This window comes from Cheilinus undulatus, linkage group 12, assembly GCF_018320785.1.
Source record: "Cheilinus undulatus linkage group 12, ASM1832078v1, whole genome shotgun sequence".
NCBI classification, from domain to species: domain Eukaryota; kingdom Metazoa; phylum Chordata; class Actinopteri; order Labriformes; family Labridae; genus Cheilinus; species Cheilinus undulatus.
The window spans coordinates 40,473,775-40,498,265 of NC_054876.1; the positions used below are offsets into that span (position 1 = coordinate 40,473,775).

At 37.8% G+C, this 24,491-nt stretch overlaps 2 protein-coding genes across 2 annotated transcripts in view; one reads left to right on the forward strand and one right to left on the reverse strand.

Moving 5' to 3' along the window:
* The window catches only part of rsf1b.1 (remodeling and spacing factor 1b, tandem duplicate 1), a 29,194-nt gene extending 19,687 nt beyond the window's left edge, over positions 1–9,507 (forward strand). The window contains exons 12-16 of the mRNA XM_041800973.1: positions 1,798–1,865; positions 2,245–2,458; positions 2,585–2,808; positions 2,974–3,153; positions 5,380–9,507. Coding sequence (XP_041656907.1) covers positions 1,798–1,865; positions 2,245–2,458; positions 2,585–2,808; positions 2,974–3,153; positions 5,380–5,927 — 1,234 coding nt within the window. The 3' untranslated portion in view covers positions 5,928–9,507. The remainder of the gene's footprint in view (positions 1–1,797; positions 1,866–2,244; positions 2,459–2,584; positions 2,809–2,973; positions 3,154–5,379) is intronic.
* A 5,400-nt stretch (positions 9,508–14,907) lies between these two features.
* LOC121519093 (aquaporin-11-like) lies at positions 14,908–23,621 on the reverse strand. The gene is made up of 3 exons (XM_041801881.1): positions 22,951–23,621; positions 19,965–20,081; positions 14,908–19,371 (listed from the first exon to the last, which is right to left on the reverse strand). The coding sequence occupies exons 1-3, from the start codon at positions 23,540–23,542 to the stop codon at positions 19,265–19,267; spliced, it is 816 nt and encodes a 271-aa protein (XP_041657815.1). The 5' UTR covers positions 23,543–23,621; the 3' UTR covers positions 14,908–19,264.
* Between the last annotated feature and the right edge of the window lie 870 nt (positions 23,622–24,491).

Genomic DNA, 24,491 nt, shown 5'->3' on the forward strand with positions numbered 1-24,491 from the left:
AAGACCACCTGAAAAACTCCTGCTAAATTGTTTGGAACAACCTCTTAGAAATCTGCACAGAATTTCAATAAGCCTTTGTTTCTCAGCCTCATTAGCAGATAGAGACATGGAATAACAAACTTCTGAAAACTTAAATAACTGTCTTTGTCTTAAAGTCTAAAAGATTTTAAAATCATCAGTCATTTAAATGAGAAACATCAACACGCTCTTCTTAAGGCTTTTCACTCCTCCACTGAGCCTTCGCTAGCAGTCCATCATTATCTGCTTTGTCATTTTTTACTGTCCAAAATACTGCCTTAGTCTTCCTCTATGTTCCTCCCCTTGCTCAGTTGTCCACAGGAATTCAATGTCTCGTCTACATGGGTAAAAGATGTAAGACAACATAATTTTTTTTAAAAATTTAAATTTAAATTTTTATTAAGAACAGAGCCATAAAATTCCGCATCATAACTTGGTCACAAGACTTCCTGTTCCTTTTTTTTTTTTCTCAGAAAAACAAAACAAACTGAGGCAAAAACGATGTATACAACACAACAATAATAATAATAATACTAATAATAATACATAATAATAATATATAAATAAATAATCAGATCCAAATCCTCAGCCCATGGCACATTCTCACAAGTAGCACACCAAACAAAGAAATAATAATTTAAAAATTTTTTTATATATATATATATATATATATATATGTATATATATATGTATATATGTATATATGTATATGTATATATGTATATATATATATATATGTATATATATATATATATATAAAAAGTAAAATTAAAAATAATAAACAAAAATTTAAAAAATTAATAATAAAACACAATTAAATTAAGTTAGACCCTTTTTAAACAAATGTTTCAACATCAGACAACTATGTACACTTGTGTATAAATTCAATTTTTTTAAGACTGCCTCATTTTGCAAACATTGTGTTGCAGACTCAAAGAAATACATGTTAGAAATTAAAATGTGCACAATTCACACTACCAGTTTCCTCTTGGATTTTTAATATAGAGTTCAATGTACAGTTAAATGAGTCCTGGATATAACCATAATTTTTGACATTAAACGGTTTTTATTCATTTTGTAAATAGTTCATGCTTATTAGCTATTATCATTATGCCCAGTTCTCTTTTTCCTAGCCCTCACCCACAGAGTGAACCTTGCAGATGGATTGGCCAGATTCCATATCTGTGCTCAGGCAAATCCATCTTGCAAAACTCCAGTCTGAAGTTACTGTGTAAAGGTCTGATAATGGACCTTTTGAAGTAGATGTAGTAGCTACTGGTGGCTTTTAGTTGTAGTGAAAGTCAGTAGGCAGCCGTCAGTGAGGAGATTAGCTCAGATGTAGCAATGCTACAGTGTTAGTTTTATCAGATCTGGGCCACATTTCTTTTTTTTTTAAACAAGAGACAGAGCCACAGTGAAAGCTTCTCTTGGCAGAGATGATGTCTTTGCTCTTCTTCCAAACGGCCTTGGCATGACTGTTCATAAGCTACAGCAGCACCAGCTCTTCTACCCGAGATGTACATTCTTGCTACTTCATATTGTCTGGTTGCTCTGATTGGCCCATAATTAATGTGATAGACGTAATGTTCGTCCAGTCACCTTTTTAGAACTTTATGAAAATTCCTGCCCTACCCAATTGCTTTGTATGGGAGGTTTCCCAGATGAATGTGAAGTATATATCCCATACAATGATATATGAGATGGTCTATCTAGCTTGTCTGGTTACTGGAGAGTACAGCATGTAAAGTTTCCACTGTTTTTTTTATGTCAATGTTTCAGATTTGATGAATTTGATGAGGCAATTGAGGAGGCAATTGAAGAAGACATCAAAGAAGCAGAAGGTGGAGGTAAGGCAACATAATTTCTCATTTTGATTGAATATCTTAAATAACCAAAACTGCTGCATTTTGTTGATTTTTGCCAAATGTCATAGTGTGAAGCTCATTTATTGATTGCCAAAGCATGGTGTCAGGCAACAAGAAAGTGCCTCATAAAGCACTTCAAAGAAAAAAAAAAAAAAAAAAGAAATATTTAGCTTTTTAGGTGTTAGATTCCTGATATTTTTACCTTTGGATTGAGCCAGGTTTGCCATTTTCAGTTTTTAAGCTAAGCCAATCAGCTGTCTGCTCCAGCTTTTTTCAGAAAACAGACTTAAAAGTGGTACAGATTTTCCCATTTGCCCTTTTTTATCAAGGTGCTGTAATGTTTAAAATGATAATTTAACAGGAGCTGGTCGAGGTAAAGACATGGCGAACATCACAGGACACAGAGGGAAGGACATTTCCACCATCCTGCAAGCAGAGGAAGGCAAAGAGAACGGCCGTCCACCACGAGCAAATGCTGGGCAGCGTAGGAAAAAACGCAGACGGCTCAATGATCTGGACAGCGACAGCACTGTGGATGAGGAGGAGAGTGAGGAAGAGTTTCTGCTCAGTGAAACGTAAGAAAACAGACAAAGTAGTACACAAAACGCTGAAATAAAGAGGTTTTTTTTCCTAGCAGTCTTGAATTATATTTATTCAAGACAATATTGTCCATTCCTTTTTTTTTCCTTTTCTCGTTGCAGCTCTGAAGAGGAGTTTGTGGTGAGTGACAACGAATCAGAGGCAGAATCAGAGGCAGACTCCAACAACAGTGACTACTACAGTAACAGCAGCGGTAGGCGACGCTCTTCGTCATGGAGGAGGAAGCTGCCAACACGTCGACGAAGCTCACGGAAGCGACGGAGACCTAGAGGGTACTCAGATGATGAGGAAGAGGAGACGGATGAAGAAGAGGAAGATGAAATAGGTATGATGTTTATTAGTCGGCTGAAAAACAGGCTTTTTAATCGTGTCTGAGTTATTCATCATTTAGGAGATTTACATGTTTTTATTTGTTTTCTGGTTGTCCTTCAGGTCACAGATCCTCATATCTTTATCCATTTTGTCATTGTTTTTTTGTGTGTTTTTCCAGCAACTGAAGGTTCGAGCGAGTTCAGCGACAGTGACCTGGACATGAGTCGACGGCGGTCTCGGAGGAGTCAGAAGAAGCAGGTGAATTACTGCGAGACGTCCGAGTCTGAAGGCTCTCAGGCAGACACCAACAAAGCCAAAGTGAAACCCAGACGTCGGCAGGACAGCTCCGAGAGCGAAGGTCAGTCAGAAACACTCACTAATGTTAAGAACTGGCTTTGTCCCAGGATTATGACCTTTGTTTAGTCTGCAGTGTCAGTAACAACAGTGATCAAAATAAGATTTCTGTACCCTTAATCCTTTTGGGAATGTGTCTGTAGTTTTATATTTTCTGTTCTTTTTGTACCAAAAGAAACATGAAGCCATTCTGGATAAACTCAATAGAGTGATAGCTTAAAAAAAACCTTAGAAAGTCCTAAACTTCTTCAGCACAGTTGGCAGTAACCACAAGAGACCCCCTGAAATAAATAGGAGGGTCAATACTAGGGGTATAACAATCAATCAGTTTGGATTGATAAATTGATCAGTTATCCAATCAAATCGATAGAAAGTCAAAACATTGATCTACACTGTGATCTTTAAGCTCCACTATTATTTTGAAATTCCTCCTGCATGCCTGTCTGATGGCATCTGCCTAGCTCTTCTTTGAACTGGTCCTTAGCAGGAAATAGGCTTTGCTCACATCAAGCAGCTGAGATGAAGAGGATGAAAAAGACATCTGCACCTCTCCTGGCTGTCTGGGAATATGTTGGACTACATTAGGGTCAACCTCTCGCCTTTTTTGCTGACTGCGTGTGCATTTTTCTATTGCCACACATGATTTTTTCTTGCTTTCTGCTCATAGCTAAGCTAGTTTGAGTGATGTCTGATACAGGCTCTGGGCTTAAAAAGTGAGGAAAAGTCAGCTGTTTCTCTGATGCACTGACTGATGCCTCGTGTTAAATTGATCATAAATCATAAGCTGGCTGATCTCAACATGATCCAAGGACAGTAGCTCTCTTTCTTTTCTTTCTGTCTTACAAGGTTGACTACAAGATATTATCAAGATTAGCTACCTTTTTTATTATGACAAAAGATTTTTGTCAAATTCTGAATTAAAATTATAATTTTTCAATCAGTTTTCTGATGGCAAAGTTTCCTTTTCTTGTTTTTTATCTCTTCTCTTTAGCAACTGATGTTAAATAAGAGAAGACAAAGTCAAACAGCACCCTCTATTGATTAAAGAGTTTTACAATTTATTTATATTTGAGTTTAACTGACAAAATTGTTCAATTTGTATTAATTTATATTTGAAAAATCCTGTTCCTTGGTAATGGTCTATTTTTTGTTAACTTAAACAGATAATACTTCTAAAGATAAATCTTTTTTCTGACTTATACATTTTTCTGGTCATATTTATTCTCAGCTCTGCTTGAATTCAGCGTTCTTAAACCAAATCACTTTTAAAATATTTCTTTAATGTTAAGATTTAACAAAAAGAAACTAAACTTTAAAAATACAGAAGAAAATATAGATACCCTCAATATAACATATAAAACACTGATGTGCAACATAAGTAACTGAATATAAGGTTGTAAATCTATTATTTTAGATGTTAGGGGGACACAAACATGAACATGATCTGAGTTTGAAGATTATACGGGCTTTTTAATGAAACTGAGGAGTCTGTTATTTAAACTACATTCATGTTGACAGATTTATTGAAAAAATTAAGAACCCAATTCAGTGTTTCCCACAGGATTTTTGAAATTTTGTTCTCTTTAAACAATTTTGTCTTGTAGTAATAAAGTCAGTGGCATACTGATTATAAATTGATTGGCTCTTGATTTATGGTGTTGATATCCAGTATTCGTAAGCCTTAATAAAACAAAATCTGTCTAAATGATCATGTATTAACTTTCTATGCTAACTTTACATTTTTTGAGAAATATTTGGTCATTATTATCACTCTTTTCCTCCTCTTTTGTCCGTGTTACTCAATAATCAATCTAACCACAGAAACAGACACAGCAGCTGTCTTCTAACTCCTGAAGGAATTATGAATTATCCAACAAATAACTAAAATCAGTGACTGTTTCACTCAGCTAGAGCTGAAAATCTTTAACCTGACTGCCTCTTTCCCTTTCTCTGCCTTGTTAGTGAGTTTTCAACATGTTTAATATCTGTTATAAATGCTTTGATCATTTCCCGTTAAATGATACATCTGATTGAATCCAAATGTTTATTACACGCTCACACTTTTTTATCAATAAGACGAGAATCTTACTGGAATATCTTGTCAATCCTTGGTGGGGCAAATTGGGCTACGGTGATAAAAGTTAGACTAGTGGGAAACCCCTGTAATTGTATAGATAAATGTGATGGAAGTGATGTTCAGTCTAAATGTCTGTTTTTTTTCTTCTTCCAGCAAGTTTCTCCAGAGACTCAGAGGAGGAGTCGAGGGATCAGAGGACGAAGAGGAAAGCTGACTCCTCAGAGGAAGATTCCCGGCAACGGCGCAGACGTCTTGCATTAAAACGCCGGAGAGCCTCTGAGGACGATGACTCTGATGACGACTCTGAGGAATCGTCGGAGGAGGACCGTCCCATCCGCAAACGGGTGAACCGCATCGACTCGGACGATGACGACGAAGAGGAGGAAGAGAAACTGAAGGAGAAGAAGGCAGCTGAGAAAGCAGACGAGGAGTCAAAGGGAACAAACCCAGCGGACTGCAATCCAACCAATGGACAGAACCCCATAAAGAGCCTCGAGGGCCTCATCAGCCGGCCTGCTGCTGCAGCCCCAGGCCCCGTTCCATCTCTGGAAACACCCAAAAACATGAGTGCCACACCAGCTGCTGCCCTCGCACCGAACGGCCTGGCCGGCCAGGAGATGGCAGCGCAGGACGAAGACGAAGACGACCTTTTAGGAGTCACAGACCTAGTGGACTACGTCTGCAATAACGAAGATATGTAAAAAACAAAACGCTGTACTGTTTCATTTTTGTGGTATTGTATTTTTATATTGCTTAACTTTATTATTCCCTCCCCCCACCAACACTTCCTGGTCGTCCGTTACAACGTGTCATCCGGAGCACGAGTCTCAGTGACCTCTGCTAGAAAAGACCTGGATCCTTCTGTCACCTTTCCAATGCGTCCCTGTGGGATTGTACAGTGAAAAGAGGCACCAAACTCCCATTTGTTTGGTAATAATACCTTTACCTGCAAACCTTACGGCATCATCCAGCTCCACTGCCAAACCACCTCTGAAAATGTGTCATTCATTCTCCTCTCAAATCAACCTTTTCGTTTTTGTTGTTGCATCCAAGATTTCTTCAAATTTTAGCTCTAGTGCTCGTCTCTGTGGATGGAAAATTGGCACTGAAATGGTTCAAAGTGTGGGAAAAGTTTAAGATTGCTTATTCGAATGATAAAACACTGGGACTTTTAACAAGTTTGAGGAGCAAAATAAGTCATTCCATAGTTAATTTAAAGTTCTGGGCATGTGTTAAAATTGATTTTGGTTTTATATTTTGGCCCTTTAAAGCAATAATTTGACATTTTGGGAAAGAGATGACTTAAAAGCCTTCAATCTGAGAGTTAGAAAGATTGATACTAATCTCAAATGTTAATGTTATTGAAATTAAAGCTAGCTAGCATTGCGAAGTTTGTGTTTTTACAAGAAACAAGATGTCATGATATCAAAATTTTAAACTTAGATACAAAACTGATTACAAAGAACGGTATTGATGCTGTTTTGAGACCATGAAAACTAAAATAGAATTTCAGTGTTGCTTATAAGTTAACCTCAGCAGAGCGTCTAAATTGCACAATACATTGGCAAGACTTCTGTTCTGAAACATTAGTGCAGCTTAGACTATATTTACCAAAAGTTGCAAAACATTGAGATATTTATACATCAGCAAAAAACATCTACTTCACACATTAAACTCACATTGTTGCTGTTGTCATTTAAGAAAACAACTGACTTATGTGAAAGACAGTTTTCCACTTCTCATACCTTAAATTAAGTTAAAAACTAGGGATGCATGATTTTAGCTACATGATAGCAGCAGATACTTGCTTAAAAAGTTAATTGTTGAACTGGCAGATCTGAACATTTCTGTAGATATTTACAACTGATATTTTGGCTATAAAAATCTGCCTGTATCAGCTGTAAATATTAGCAGTAAGAACAAAAAAGTTAGTGGAGTTTTAAAGACTGAAGTTTTAGGTCTGGACTACTTTTAAATATCTCTATCTATAAAGGCACAGCAAACAGTATTTAGTAAATATCAACATATCTGCAAAAATCCAATATCATGCATCCCTATTTAAAACCAATGTCACAAACCTTACACCATAGCTAAACACAACACATATATATGTGATTTTCCCTCATTAAGGACATTTATTTTTATGCTGAAGCATTTGTTAACATTACACAATTAAAATGCATTTCAAATGTGCAGGAAAAGGAAGATGCATCTTATTAGTCAAATGATTTTATTAAGTCAACAACAGCAAAAAAGAAGCTGGCTGTAATTAAGTGACTAGTCCGCTATTTTGCAGACAGCTCTCAGCCAAGGACTTTTATTTTTGTTGCTTTGGTAAGAAACCACACGTCAGTATTGATTGATTATGCTAGCATTGCATAGAAGTTTAAAAATCTTGCATGTGTCAACCTTAGTGCTTCACATTTAACAGACAGAGCTGCATGTTGGGAGATGGTATGAGTCTTTTTGCATAACTCTGCAGCTGAAAAAAAGATATTTCCCAAAATGTCAACTATTTGCTTTAATGTGTCCCGGCTGGTTTTAATGATACATAAATATAATTTGTAAAAGCATTAGTTCAGACTACTTATTCATGTCGATTAACCTTCTAGACTTATAACTAGTCAACCAACCTTCATTCGTCAGCCTTCCTCTTGAGCTTTTTTGTTGAGCGGTAGAGTAGCTTTTGTATATTGTAAACATGAATAATTATTTTAACTGTGCTGCCATCGGTATCAGTGATCACCCAGCTGTCTGAGTACTACGTCCATTTGGGTAACTAAACCAGAAGTAAAAGTTGTCCCTCCTAGTCTAGTTTCCTGTTATTACATTTATGTTACTGTTTTGTGATTTTGTTTTATAACAATAATGTATTTTTTGTATATCTAAACTTTTATTTGTCGTCTCAAAGTGAAATGTAAAGTGTCTTATTTTCTTTGTACATTGTCCTTCATAGAAGGTTCAAAACCTGCAAACTCTTGGCTCTTATGGCCTAAAATAACACTAAGCTTCAAATTAGCCCTCTTTCTTTTCATTTTAATTTACAGTATGCCCCCTGAATCTTCCAACATACATGGTTTTATTTACATCCTTGAATGTTCATGGTCTTGAGATGAAGCTTGAGTCTAGGTTGCCGTGGTAGGAGCTCAAACCTCAGGATCATGAAAACATATGGTTAAATTTTGAAGCGATAGTTAGGATGCAGTTTTTGAATGGGGGAAATGGACAGAAAACAACAAACCAATGACTTAACTGACCTCTGCTGGAACCAGTCTGTGTGTATATCTGTAGTTTTTGCTGTAATATATTTAGAGGCATTTTTTAATCATGGAAAAATATATTGGGCAATTCTTTGGGATTGCATGACTTTCTAATAGTTTTCTTTTTTAGGGAAGCACTATTGGCACAACAGTTTTTGTAACAAAACCATAAAACTTTGGCATGTTAAAAGGATCTAATGACTTGTTGCATCAGTGCTGGAGGACTTGTGGCGTAGCTGAATATCTCATCATTTGCAGTGAAACTGCATAGGTAAGCATGCGCTGACCTACTAAAGGCATGTTACAGAAGCTCGGGGGGGGAAAGGATTATCATAGAAAAATATCTAGGACAGCTGAATTTGATTTAAGAGAGTAAACAAGGCCTGTTTGTAAAATATTTTGTAAATTAGTCTCAGCATGGTCTTCACAGAGGTTAAACCACTCTATTTATCATACCGTTTTGATACCGGCCACGGCCTAAACATGACTTCAGAGACAAAACCTTATACGTGCTGCTTGCAGTGCACACAACTTCAGCTTCTGTACACAATATTTAGCTGTTAGGCTAGCTGGGCAGAATAGAGCCAACCCAATTCTCCAGATGTAATAGAAGTGTGTGTCCTGGTGGCTAAAGTCAGAGTAAAGGAACGTGGATGTCTGTGCTGTTTGTAACCCTGTTTTTAAATTCTCCACTGAGAGAAGGAGAATGTGTAGACACGTATTACTCGGTTATGAAATAACCTGTAGCAAGACCCGCAGAGAAGAGAGGATCGATTATAAAAGCTGCAATGGGATTAAGGGAGGAAGTCGGTGCCAATGACTGAAGTGTTAACAGAATTTCCTATTTACCTCATGATGAATCTGGGAGGAAAGACACATCCTGTCCGCTGTGTATAGATGCTAGTAGACTGGTTGTTGGTGTTTTGTCTGCTCCTTACTTTTTTGTTAACTTTACTGTTATTTCTTATGAATCTGATCTTGTACATTTGTCATAATAAAAATGGTTTTAAGCCTAATGTCATCTTCTCTGATCTGACTTTGATTTAGGCTTAAAAACTCTGATCCGGCGCCAGTTTGGCTCGGTGGGTAGAGCAGGCATGTGCAGAGGCTGGTGTCGGCACTGTTTGGTGCATGTCGTCTTTTCACTCTTCATGTTTTCCTGTTTCTCTTGGGCTTTTCTACCATAATACAGACAAAAGCTGAAAAATCATCTTAAAAACCTCAGATCATAGCAAGTCTTTTGACACTCCAAAGCAGCATACTCAGTAACATGAAAGATTCAGGGCGATGCAGTAAGAGAGGAGGAGATGCAGAAAGACTGATGAGAGATAAAGAAAGAAAAGGAGGCAATACAGGAAGATTAAGGAAAGAGGAAGATGCAGAAATAAAAAAAGGAAGATACAGAAAAGGAGAAGGGACAGATGCAGAAAGATTTTAGAGATACAGAAAGAAAAGAGGGTGATGGCAGAAAGATTGAAGAAAGATGCCAAAAAAAGAAGAGGGAGATGCCAAGAGAAAAGAAAAAGATGCATAAAAAGAAGAGGAAGATGGAAAAATGGGAGATGCAGAAAACAAGACAAGATTGAAGAGAGGGAAACAGAAAAGAGGGCAATTGAGAAAGATTGAGAAAAAAGATGTGGAAAGAGAGAAGAGGAAGATGCAGAAAGAGAAAATGAGAGAAAAAGAGAGGGTGGGATACAGAAAAGGAGAAGGGGCAGAAGCAGAAAAAGGGGAGATACACAAAAGGTAAAGAAAGAAATTCAGAAGGATTGAATAGAGAGCTAAAGAAGGAAAAAAGGGCAATGCAAAAGACTGAAGAAAGATCCCAAAAAGAAGAGGGGGATGCCAAAAGAAAAGAAAAAAAAGAGGAAGATGCAGAAAAAAGGCAGATAAAGAAACATGAAGAAAAAGAAGAGGGAGACAGAAAGAAAAGAGGGCAATGCAGAAAGATTGAAGAGAGATCCAGGGAAAAAAGAAGATACAGAGAGAGAAGATAAACAGAGAGAATAGGAAGATGCAGAAAAGGGGATAGAAAGAGAAAAGGGAGATGCAGAAAGAAGACAGAATGTGTAGAAAGAGAGGAGGACCATGCAGGAAGACTGAAGAAAGATGCAGACAAAGTAGTTGGAGATGCAGAAACAGAAAAGGAGAAAAGACAGATTCAGAAAGAAGGGAGATACAGAAAGACTGAAGAAAGATGCAAAGAAGAGGGAGATGCAGAAAGCAAGAAGAACAAGGTCCAGAAGAAGAGAAAACTAGCAGAGCAAAAACATTTAATAACATCAATTTTGGGCTTTTCTAATCATAAATCCATCTTAAACTAAAGTAGCTCTGTATTTTAGAAAGAACAGCTTTATAAATCAAGGTAACGTGAAAAAAAAGTTTATCAGTTAAGTAACATGGATAAAAGTGGTTGCATCTAAGCCTAAAGAGCTAAGAGTACTAACATGTATGAACACAATATCATCAATGATTTATTAGTAATGAAATATTTGATTTTCAACCACAGTTAAAATTGTTATCAGTGACGACACTAGGTTTAAAACGAGCACAAACATGTGCATGTAATGGTCATGTTGCAACATATTTTCTTTAAAAAGACAAAATTCAGGAGGACCAAAAGACCTGTGTAACAGCTTCTACAACAAATCCACTACTGTGTTTTTCACTGCCTGTTGAACATTTCCACTGCAGGTCTCTGTTTAATGCATCACTGTCGTGCAAAAGCAGAGTCAAGGAAAGCTGCTTTAACACGACGCTATAAAGACAGCTTTGGTAACTTTAAGCCCATTAGTGCAGCTTCACAGACTTTTACTGCGACTTTAGAACCTGTCAAACAGTGAGTGAGGGGCCGAGGGTCCTGTGGTCAGAGGAGGAATCTGAGGAGAGGAGCAATTTCTGGACAGAGGGAGTGACCTGAAACACAAACCTACTGTTGTGAACGATCAATATATTTTTAACAGTACGTGTGGTGTCAGAAATGTCTGTTAAAAAGCTGAAGAAAATTTGAGAAAGAGCAACAAAGGCCAGCTAAAAAGAGCTAGAATAAAAACAGATGATTGAATGAATTCATCAAAATTGTTTGGTTTTAGTCGCCCCCTCATTTGGACAGTGAAGGCAGTAGTAATCCTGCTGGTGGTCAGATGATCTTGGATTGACCTGCAAAGACGCTGACAGCTAAAAGCCCCAAACATCACCAGCCTTACAGCAGATCAAGCAGCGAGATAACGACAGTTTTCACCGTAAAAAGACCGAGCTAAAAATGTCCATCTGGCTGCATGTTTGAGGTCATGAGTGTACATTTTTGTGAGGCATTAATGCAGCATGTTGCATCAGCACTTTACCATGCAGTCATGTTTATCATAATGTTATTTATGCTGCTGCATGGACAGGGAACCTCTTGTCTGACATTTGGCTGACTCAGACAGAGAGAGACGGTGGGGGAGGAGAGGGCACAAAGGTCAAGTTGTGTAACAGATACCCAGCAGGTCAAGGTTCCCGACGCTCTGCACATGGACATGAAAATATTTACTGGGATTATTACCTCTGGAGGGTATGCAAAACTTCTTTAAGGACACCACAGATCTTTTTTAGTCTTGTTTTATGGCTTTGTTGATAAAACTCAACTATTTAAAGTGTTCCTATTTAAAGATCCAAATGATTATTTTTAGTACACACAGCCCAGATAAAAGCCTCTGATAATCTAATTACTCCAGACCGGGGCGTTTACCTGTTCTTGTACTGATAACATGCTACTTCAGCATTTAACACAACCACATTCTAGCACTGAGAGTGGATCAACAAATCTCATTAACATGTTTGGATCCTGAGCATCAGATCAGTCTTAGTTTGTATGTGTTGATAATGAATCCTCTATGCATGCCATGGAAGGTGAACCCAGAGCAAATATTTGTACACTGCTTGGAGAGTAAATGGTAAAATGCAAACTTGTGGCAGGTAAGTTCAGGATTTTCAACATGAGAGGAAAACTTGCTTGTCAAGACGTGTGTTCTAATTTAGGGGCTGCATGCTTCAGAGAGCACAAGACCAGTTGCATCACTGCAGTGTGTCAAAACTCCTCCTTTAAATGAGTTCTCCTGTCTTTGGCCAATGAAGGATACATCCTTTATGGCAAACATATCCTGAGACTGAAATGAGCTGACGGCCACTGAACCAGCTGAATAATACAATTTTAAATATGAAAGTGCTGTCACATTAGGGGCCAAGGCCTGAATCAAAGTACACTTGAGCCTGAAGTCTAAAGTTCATTTGGCTGTTGAGGATGCAAGCATAACATACTCAATTACCAGACCCAGGTAAGTTTGAATGCCAAGAGGTTCACTGATGCTTTCTTGAAAATAATACAAATATCTACAGTAGCCTGAAGCATGGACCTCATAGTCCACACAGAACAGAAACAAATGTCAGTCCATGAGGTTGTCAAGGTGGCTTCTTTCTTATTCATGATGGATTGTAAAACCAACTACGTACACACCGCCACCTACTGTATGTATTGCCTAAATGTACAGGTGTGCTCAGGTATGGACCGATGTTACTAATGTGAAAGCAGACCAGCAGTAACCTGACATGTCAAATACACTGTTTCATATTTCCACTGCATGGATATATTTTACATTCATCCAGGAAAACTCCCATAGAAAGCATTTGGGAAAGGCAGGACTTTTCAAAAGAACTTCTGAATTCATTACAAGCCAATCAGAGAGACGAGACAGAAGAGGTAGAAGACAAGCACAGCTCTAGTGCTCTGTTAAGCTATACAGGCTAGCCCTACTGTATTGGTCAAACTGTGAAGCATGTTGGTGGCTAAAATTCATGCCAAAGCCTATTGGGAGACGTGTTGAAACATCTTCTTAGCTAAGAGAAGCTTTCAGTGTGGCTCTTTGCTCTTGTTTTAATAAAAGATGTGGTCGATGTGGGATTAAACAGTCGCTTTTCTACAGTTACATCTCAGCTAACCGCTACACTTGAGGCAGCCACCGCTAACGGCTCACAGTACAACTAAACCTTGCATTTAGCTACCACCTTGCTCTCCTCAAATGATGACAACATTTGTGTGGACCAAACTCTTTTTGGTTTGGTCCACACAAATGTTAATTGGAGCTTTGCAAGGTACATTTGCCTGATGATAGTCTGGTAAATCTATCTGCTTTGCAAGGTTAACCCAGCAGGGGAGAAGGGAAGTAATTGCACCAGGGTGTGGTACAAAGTAAATCATGCCTAATGTAAAAAGGCCCTAAGTAACTGGTTTCATTTCAATCCATTTATTACCAAAAATAGTGTTAGTTATCTACCCCGTAGGGTGTGATGAGACACGCAGCTCATACGATGAGATGAGATTTTGGTTGACGAGACAGAGACTTTTTAAAATATTGGTAACAAAATACAACTGGAAATGTGCCTTTTTTACAACTGAGGTAACAAATGCAACAAATCTAAACAAATCTTTTACTGAATATGCTATTAGTACTTATCAATATTATGTCTTCTAACTGACTCAAAGGATGCATTTTACAGCACTTCAATTTAAATCTTGTTCCATTCTATTAGTCTACCACATCTTTGATTACTACACTAGGCACTCATTGTTACACTTACAACAATAATAGAAACATTTAGGATGGTAGCAGTGACCTGAATGAGTCAGCTATATTTTCACACCAACTATTTCAAAGTGTCAGGAGCATCTTTGTGATCTTTGTAATTTCTAATTTGGATATTGGCAGCACTTTGAAATGAAAGAGTAGACACAAGGACAGCAAGTGATGCTAACCAGGAATCCTCCAGACACCAAGCCGTCTCATTTCAGATCAGACTTAGCCTGTGTTGTGGAAGCCTGTTAAGAAAATCGTACTTCTTGGAATGGCTCAGAAATCCTCCATCTACTGTCGTCCATTTCTACAACCAACCAAAAAATTTTTTCTTCTCAGTGACAGACAGACAGACCTGATAAAGCCTGTTAGTTTACCAGCAAAATGACTAACTGAAATATAGAAAAATTGACTTTTTTAAAGCAATAATCTGATTTTTTCCCCCCTTTTTTCATTGCTTCAGAAGGCAGAGCCCCAACCCAACCTCTTTGTGTTAGAATATTATTTAAAACAGCAGGACCAAACACTCCTTGGCCAAAACATTGTGCTGCCTGTAGCTGGTTTTCAATCAAGTACAAGAATTAACAGGGTTTATTTTGCCAAATGCAAATTTTACTTCCCTTTTGATCTAAACACATTAACTATCCTGTGCATCAACTCCATGTGTAAAGCAGCGCGAATATTTTCTCTGCATTTCTTTTAAACTCACATTTATGAAAGGAGTTTCTCAAGGTTCAGTAATGGAGCCACTAGTATTGACCTTATCTGTACTTGAAACCCAAGAAATTAAAACCATGAAACATGTCGCTGATCCAAATAGATGTTTTTAATCGAAATATTTCAAACAAGATACTAAACTGCATTTAAATAACATATTTAACAATGCTATCTGGAGATAAACTGGACATTTTTCTGACCCAAATGAAATCAGAAATGTAAAAGAAAAGTTGATAATTATTCACATTATTATTTCTAAGAATATTTAGGTAGAATTCTCAGAAATATTCATATCATCCAGACTCTAGAGGTATTAAAGTTGTAAAATAATTGGTTCTAGGTTCACACACAGATAGACTTTGCAGTAGATTTGACATTTCTTGTACTTTTAAGTTACATATTAGATAGACAGATATCAACTGGAACAATGCAGTTAGTCATGGTTAATGCAGGAAACAAAAAGATTCAACCAACAACGGAAGCTTTGGTCTTTAAAACTTTGGAGAAAAAAGGCAAAGACTGTTTTAGCATTGCAGTGTTGTAGATGAGATCCAGTTTCAAAAATCACATGTAAATAGGACGAAGCTTTTTGGTGTGAGGACATACACTTGAACATGATGTGCTTTGACTGTGCGTGTGCAAAATACACACAACATTAAACTACAACAGACCAAACCACCAAACTTTTGTGCAGTTTTCCTTCACCCCTTATCTACTCTGACTTCTTTCACAGATATTTTTAAAGATTTGACATATTTTAGAGTTGAGTGTAATTTTTCATAAAAGGCTTTGTCAGTTACTTTCCGTGCATAAGAATATTGATTGTCTTTCTGTTGTTTACCATCCAGGACAGCCTCATTCAGATGTGTCTAAGTATGTCATTGTTTACGGATATTTATTTAAACTTTAGCAAATGTTTACCTTTAAAGGAGAGCAAAATGAGAAGAAAAACCTGTCTGCAATGCTCTCATAGAAAACGCCCATCTGACTAATTCTATATAGGGAAAATATTCTCATTTATGTCTATTATTGATCAGGGAAAAAAATAATGCTCTATTTTCATCAGTATTGACTGGAGCAGAATGGTTTTTTTGAATGCACAGAAGCTGATTTATAGAAATCTGGCATGGTTTCTGCTTTTTACTAAGACAACTATATAACAACTACTTTCAAATACTGCTGTCCAAACTATCAGGGTTTAAACATTAATATTCTGTTATATAAAAACATATAACCAGAGTTTGCCCTATGAACAGATAAAGCTGCATCTCTTTCTTCTTTAAACCAGCTGACATTTTCTGCAAGACCTATGCAAGAATATTTCAGTTGGACGTTAGAAATTTGGGCTGCTGAGTACAATAAAGATAGACGCAGAAAGAAAGCATAGATTTGCTTTCGTGTTTCATCTTTTCCAGAGCTGTATATGTATCATGTCTGTTGACAGTAAAAACTGAAAGAGGGAGACTGACTTCCCTGTCATTTTGCACCACGGGTTGTGTGAACACGTTAACTTTATGAGCTGTAGGTCACAGCCGTGATAAAATACATACCTTCCTGTTATTTATAGAACAAAGCTATAGTCTATTGAGAGTCAGTGCCACTATTAGCTACTTAGCCTTACTTGCTAATCTTCACTTTTCTGTGAGTTAGAAACATAAAAGCACAAGGTGTGCTCCAAAAAAGTTGATTGTAATGAAGTGAGTTCCTTCTGGTAAAAAAATAAAAACAAAATAATGACCACCTGTGTAATCTAATGTGTTCATTTCTGCCATAAATTCCACTTTTAAGAAGCTGCAGCATTTTCAGAGATTGCTGACGTAGTCAGAAAGGTGATCATTCCTCTTATGATAGAGCTGTTGTACTGGTAAGTGCTGATTGTTCTGTTTTATTGCTCTTGGACCTATGCACTGTTTGATACTACTGATCACATCACTGATCAGTAAACTCAATCAGTGACTGTAGCAGTACGGAAATGGTTTATGTCATACCCAACAAAAAAAAAGAAGTTACCGTCTCAGTGACTTTGAGGCAGATTTTACAATGCAAGTGACTGCACTTTGGTTGGTGTGTCTACATTATGCATTAACAGTGTGCTTTCAGTAGCAACCTGATAACGGAGCTCACAGTAAAGTGGTTGGCATTAAGAATGAATAAAGGTAAAGAAAGCCTCAGTATATGGGCTAGCAGCATTTTTCAACAGATTTTCTCCCTCGTATTGTCATAGAAATGCTTTTAAAGGTACGAAGGCGTATTAGGGCAACTCTCAAAAATGAAAAGGATCTGTTCATTTTTGAGAAACTAAGTCAGTTGTTTTTAATTTACAAATTGGAAAATTTCCACAAAACCACACTCAGTTTTTGAGTTTGAAATTAATACATTTTGACTTTACAGGGTTTGAAAATTTCAAGTTTATAAAATCATAAATTTATGAGACACAAAACTCAAAATATTGGTTGGATCAGATCATCTCCTGAACGCTGTCAGTGTGTTTTCTTCTGAACAGTCTGTATGACTGGATTGGACTGGATGCTGAATGTTTTTTCTTGTAAATCTTCAATTTTATAATCTCAAAAATTCTGAATTTAGTGTCTTGTAAATTTGAGACATCGTATCTTAAAATTTGAGGGGTTTTTCCCCAAGAGTGACAGATCCTCCTTTTTTTTTCACAGTTGTCCTAATATGCTGTCAAATAAAGGACACAATGATAAACGATTTAGCAAATAAATCTTGTGGAGTGTAGTTAATGAAGTGAAAACACAATTCAAGACATCAAGTCATATGATAATTTCTTTTCTGTTTTAGAGGTTTTTTCTACATTTTTATCCCTCTGAGTTAAACACCCTTGAATCCTAGAAAATAACAATTGGGATTTTCTTCCCCAATATTGCAAATGCGATTTACTGTATGATTATTTTTTTCGATTAGGTTCCTCATCTTATGTATTGTTCATTAAGCAGAAAGAAATAAATCATTCTTTATTATAACTAACACATTATTACATAAATTAAACTAGAGATGATAGATTTAAAAAAATATATCTAACTTCAATTTTGGTTCATATAGCAAATTTGATATCAACTGAAGGGGATGGAAATTCTTGTTTTGATTAAGAAAATCATGTACAAGTACAGGAAAAGTAGGATTTTTCTAAAGTATTCTGAAAAAAAGACACTTGAATGCTTGCATAATGTGTAGAGAAAAAATCTCTGCTGCATAAAAATTGTATAAAACTTTCAGGTTGAAAAGATTTCAGGTTGATTACAGCAGGCCATATTGCGATTTAATCCAATTTGCGATTAAACTCCCAGCCCTAATTTCTAATGCATGTTAAAAAAAAAGCAAACTTGGCCCTACAGTTAAGTTGAATCTAGTTTTCTTTCTGTTCTGATTTGACAAACTTGGAGATTTTTGTGTAAAAGGCTGATGGAGGATGAGCCTGATTAATAGCAGGGACTACATGCTGGTAAGGGATTTTAGAGTAGTGTCCAGAGTATGAAAAAGTTAGCTTAGAATGCAATACACTTCTGTAGTTTGGTAACCCAAAAACTGGTTTTTATTACTGAGCTACACCAAATGATCCAGACCTCTATGTAGAGATCATGCAGAGTGAGGCAGCCATTCTTTTTGTTTATCTGCAGAATAACTACTAACCTAAGTGCTATAACAATTTAGTTATTATTAGAATTATTACTTATTGAGGTCATAGAAGGTTGTGATGTAATGAAATAACATATTTATGCAGCTCCTAATACTTCACTCCTCTCATGTTTGTTAATTGAGTGGGCAAAATATTAAGAACACCTTTTACAGTACCCCTTCACCCTCACTGCAACTCCAAAAATAAATAAAAATTAAAAATAACATATACCTGATGAAATCAACAAACAACTGAAAATGTAGCAGCCTCTTAGAAGTGGAATTTAAGGCAGAGCTGTTGTTCTGAATTAAATTAAATTGCACAGGTGTTACTAATGCCATTGCTTGTTAAAGAGAGAGGAAAAATGAAATGTGCTCATGCCTTTAATAATAAAAAATAAGATCTGCAGTGTTTTAGCAGCAAGTCAGTGTCTTATCTAAAGTAATCTGATTGAAGGTTGAGTGTTTTCCTTAAGGCATCCATTGCCAAAAGTTTCAAACTTCATTGTGCTTTAGTGACAAATAAAACAATCCAACCGTTCATCACTTGTAGTGTAACTGTTAACAAAGTGAAGAGATCCATCAGTGTGCTAGCTCTATTAGTGCTCATCTTTTCTTTTAAATCATAAAAATAGAACTTGTGAATTCGAGTTGAACTAGCTGTGCAAAACGCAACAAGCCTAAGGGATCAATTTAAGATTCCCCCTCTAGGCTTTGGCACATTTTCATACAGTTGAAGGAGACATATGGGAAAACACACTTTAAGGAGACCCACAAGCGACTGAAAGACCAACTTTGCGTTTCCTTGTGTTACCACTACTGTGTCTTCTGTTTGGGGGCAGCAGGGACATCCAGTCCTATTGTGCTTTTTCCAGAGAGGAAAGGGATGACCTTCTCAAACAGCAGGATGCAGCTCGCCACACCTGGAAACATGTTTGAAGACACAAGAAGTTACTTTTCTGTTTCTTTGCAAAGATATTTAAGCCATAATTCAGAGAATATAGGGATGCACAATAAGGGATTTTTGCTGATGATCAATATCATGATAATAACAGATTTAAGCTCCAGGATCAGGATTCAGTCCTGCAACCAGTATGTTGAAGACTTTAGCTTAGTATATGGGTGCCAGCTCTACCAACTAAACTAAACCAGCTCCCATCAGTCATATCTTCAGCTGAAAGCTACCAGGAGTGAGAAAGAAAGCACCATCTACACTGCACAGATATCTAGAAAATGTTTCAGTAGCTTAGCAATTTAGACAGTGCATGAGTTTGAAAGTTTTTAAATATTGGAATGCTCAGGATTTCTCTTTTTGCCACTGTGGTATCCATACAGGTATCAATATAGCTTGATTTTTTTTTTTTTAAACCTTTATTTAGCCAGGTAAGTCCCATTGAGATCAAAGATCTCTTTTTCAAAGGAGACCTGACCAAGAATGGCAGCAATGCATAGTTAATTTTAAAATCAGAATAATATAAAAGTTTAACATCACACTATTGTAGCAACTCTTCCTTACCCAAGATTGGTCCCAGCCAGTACACGAAGCAGTACTCCAGGTACGTGTGACCACTGCAGGGGAACTGGATGGAGAAGGCCAGGACCGGGTTAAAAACAGCTCCTGAGATACTTGCACCTGCAAAGACCCAGAAAAACAGCAGAGTAAGAGCACAATCTGGCGGATTTTTGCAAGGAAGAACCACCTTCTTGTCAAACTGATACTTTACTACTGAAGATTTTGGAGAAGTTTAGTGCTCTCTATCAGCAACAAATTACACTCTTATGTTATTTTTTTGCTAAGTGCATGAATGTAGTTGTGTATAAATATTATCTCAATCTGTTAGGCATGGATTTAACTCTTCAGGGGCGAGTTACTGGCCTTAAATGAGCTCTTTATCAGACTCCGTTGTCCTGAAATTCACTAGAAAGTCTAATTTTTGTGGTCAGTTATTTACCCCACAAAACTGTCAGCTGGTTTAACATTCAATGGTTGTTCGCAAACCAGACATGCACAAATACATCTGCTCAGCATTTCAATTGCCATCAGCGCTGCTTACAAAAACACTGGCCACTGACCAAATTATAGGTCATGAAAGGATATCAGTTATCAATGCTTATCCATAAAGTCTGTGTGGATATGTCTAAATCAGGCTTACACATCTGGTAGGGGTGGGAAAAAAGAAATTGATACAGCACAGTATCGCGAGATTTTGTCTGGTGATATATCGTATCATCTTGTTCAACAAGAATTGATTTTTTCAAATTAATTGCTAATATGAACTGAAGTCTATGATAATGGAAAAATACAATCAATTGTTTGGACAATTGTTTGTCGAGTGAGGTCAGCAGAGGTGACGGTCATAGAGCAGGAGAAAGTTAGTACAACAAACATGGCAGCACCAGGGGAAAGACATTAGGAAAGCAAGCAGGGCACTAGTGAGATGGACATGTCAAATTAGGTTTGCAAGAAGTGCTACATGAAAATAAAATACTGCGAAAATATGACAAAAATGAGGGCAAGACTAATGCTAAACCAGCTAAACAGTTGAAAAATTGTATAGATCTCAGTATATTGCAATATATGGTATCGCAATACTCACTGTATTGCAAGATGTTTAAAATCGCAACAATATTGAATTGTGACCTCAGTATCATGATAATATGGTATCGTGGGGCAACTAGTGATTCCCACCCCTAACATCTGGACACTGCAAATAACTCCATTCTATTTTGCAAAACTGCTCAAGCTCTGTCAGGTTGCACAGGGACCAACGTGAACTGCCATTTCCAAGTGCAGCCACAAATTCTCCATTAGATTAAGGTCTAGGCTTTGACTCGGCCACTCCAAAACATTCTCCTTGTTGTCCTTCAACCATTTCTGTGAAGCTTTTGCTGTATGCTTTGGGTCGTTGTCTTTTGAAAAATAAATCCTACCCCAAGCCGTAATTCTTTGCAGACTGAGTAAAGACTGTCTTCCAGGATCTCCTATATTTTGCCAGATTCAAATTAGCGTAGCTTTACAAGCCTTCAAGGGCCGGCTGCTGCGAAGCATGCCCACAGCATGATACTGCCACCACCATGCTTCACAGTGGGGATGGTGCGTTTGTGGTGATGTTCAGTGTTTGGTGTCCCCAAAACATAGCGTCTTGTCTGAAGGCCAACCAGCACCATTTTGCTCATCAGACCAAAGAAGACCATGGAGTCTTCCACATGCCTTTTGGCAAACTCTAGTCTAGATTTAATCTGAGTTTTCATCAACAGTGGCTTTCTCTTTGACACTCTCCCATAAAGCTTTAACTGATGAAGAACCCAGACAACAGTTGTTGAATGCATCTCAGCTTGTAACTCCTTCAGAGTAGTCATAGGTGTCTTGATAACCTCTCTCGCTAGTCTCCTTCTTGCACAGTCACTTGGTTTGTGAGGACGGCCTGATCTAGGCAGATTTACAAGTGCCGAATTCCTTCAGTTTCTTGATGATGGACTTAACTGAATTCCGGGGGATGTTCAAGGCCTTGGAAATGTTTTTGAATCCATCCCATGACCTATACTTTTTCATAACCTTTTCTCTGAGTTTCTTAGAGTGTTCTTTTGTCTTCATGGTGCAATGGTAGCCAAGAATACTGATTAAGCAGTGACTGGACATTCCAGACACAGGTATCTTTATATTACAATCACTTAAAACACATTCACTTCATTCAGGTGATCCCATTTTCAATAACTGTGAGACTACTAGCACTAGTTGGCTGGTCCTCTGTTGAATCAGTTCAGTCACTATAATGGGGTGAATATTTATGCAATCCCTTATTTTAGAGTACATATGTTGTATTAAAAAAAGCCAAATTATATTAACCATGACTGATTTATACTATCAATAAAAGGGGAATACTTTTTACAGGCTCTGTATGTGGGAGAAAATGTTTATGTACTAGGAGTGTTACGAAGAAGGATAGAAAACGGGTACACTAATTTGCATAACTGGTGTATATCTATTGTAAAAAATTGTACCAGCTGCAAAAAATTAAAGTGAGTTTTGCTGTATTTCTTGGCTGTAAAAACATATTTGGGCTGTGGTCAAAATATTAAAAATCATCACTGTTGGATGCATGAGTTTATTATGAGAGCTGGGGTGCATTTAAGTTTGCAAGTCCCTGGGCACCAGTGGCCTAAAGACTAATTTTCTAAGTCCTATTTTCAGAGTTATGTGCTCAGAAACATATATAGAAATTTATTTTCTTGCTGAAGACAGGTAATGAACCATATTTGACCATATGACCATATTTTTATGTACCTACAGACTTGGAAAAATATCTAAATGTGGTCAGTTTGAGTGATGCTCTTCAAAGGGATGATAAACAACAGTAGGGTATACTTCAGTTTAGGGAAGTTTTCCAGCGTTGTTACCTGAACAGGCGATGCTTCCAAATATTTTCCTCATCGCTCATGCCTGAAAATGTTTAGTTTGTTTCATAATCAGCCAAAAAACCTGACCAGTAGCGTTAACAAACCTGCATAAACCAGAGTAGTGATGACTGCAGCAAAGACGTGAGCGCGGAGTTTTTCGTCCACTTTGTGGATGTGCATGGCGGCAGCCTGGACAGTGAACGCACAGGCCAGCTCCACGGCCGCGGCCTCCAGTACTGTCCCACCAAGGGGGTCAAAGCATCTAAACCCGAACCTCTGGTGTCTGATATGGACGTCTGACAGACCCAGAGTCCACACTGAGGCTGCGAAATACTGCGCCGCGACAGCAGCTCCGAACTGACAAGCGATGAGGACAAGAGCGGCTCGGACGCTGCTGTTTCCGCGGCAAACGGTCTCCAAAGCCCCGCTGGGGTTACACGCCGCTCCTCGGAAAGTTGTGATGTGTACGACCGTCATTGTGTAGGTGAGGGTCAGGCTGACCAGCAGATCCAACCGGGCTGTTTCACCCAGCAGCTTCAGTTCATGAGTGCAGCAGCAGAGCTGGAAGGTGGACGCAGCTTCCAGCAGGTAAATCCAGTATGCTCCGGGGGAAAACCGCGCAGCTGTCCAGCGGATGACTTCACTTAGGAGCACCGCGGCCCCCAGCACCCCTAAGGAGACAACCAGGTCAGTCATTTTGTCCGGCTGTCCCGATTTGTCCACTCGCCCTGAGGGGACCAACTTCAAGTAGAGCAGCCGACTCAACTTCCCTCCTTTTCGACGTCAAAGTCCAGTTGATCCACGTTGCCGCACATGCGTCATTTAGCAATCCGTTACACAGGTATCCCAGTGGGACGGCCTTCAAAATAAAAGCACAGTTCAAAGCAGCAGGTTTTTTGTTGTTGGTTCAATCTTCAGGATATCGCGTGTAAGTAATTTCAGTTTATATTTTACTGCATTTATGAGGAGTTCTGTACCTTTTCAATCTTTGTGTATAAGCCTTAGCAATATTTTACAAATGAGCAATACTCCAAGAAAGGCCATTAAACATGGTAATTGACTTCTGCTATAAAACAGATAGACGTCCTGGTTGAGCTTTTATTTTATGATTATATCAACTAGGCAACAAGACATAAATATTAATCATTTATTTAAATAAAAAGTGAGGGTTTAGAGAAAATTAACTTCATGGCTCTTAATAGCATTTTCAACTTTACTGAATATGTACCCTATGCAGGGCATTATATCATTTTTTTGTCCACTGAGAGGGCATCCTAGAAGGCACTTTGTCAAATTGTGCTAACTTGGACGGCCACCTAGAGGTAATTTTTTTCCCCCGATTTTGTCCACCTAGATGACATCCAAGAGGGCACTTTCACAGCGTTTTTTGCCAACATTAGGGGGGTAATCACTCCCCCTGTGGCCCCTCTGAGTCCACCAGTGTACTGTTATATGTCACCAGTAAGAGAGAATAAAACAGAAGTGTCACAGAATAAATAAATAAACTTTGTGACGTGTTTCCTAGCCTAAATCTGCAGACTTTACCCATCCAACATACTGCATTGCTGTTAAAATTTAAAAATGCATGAAATTTTAGGTTTCTTTAGCTTAATCCAGCCACTAAAACACACATCTGTGACTTTTA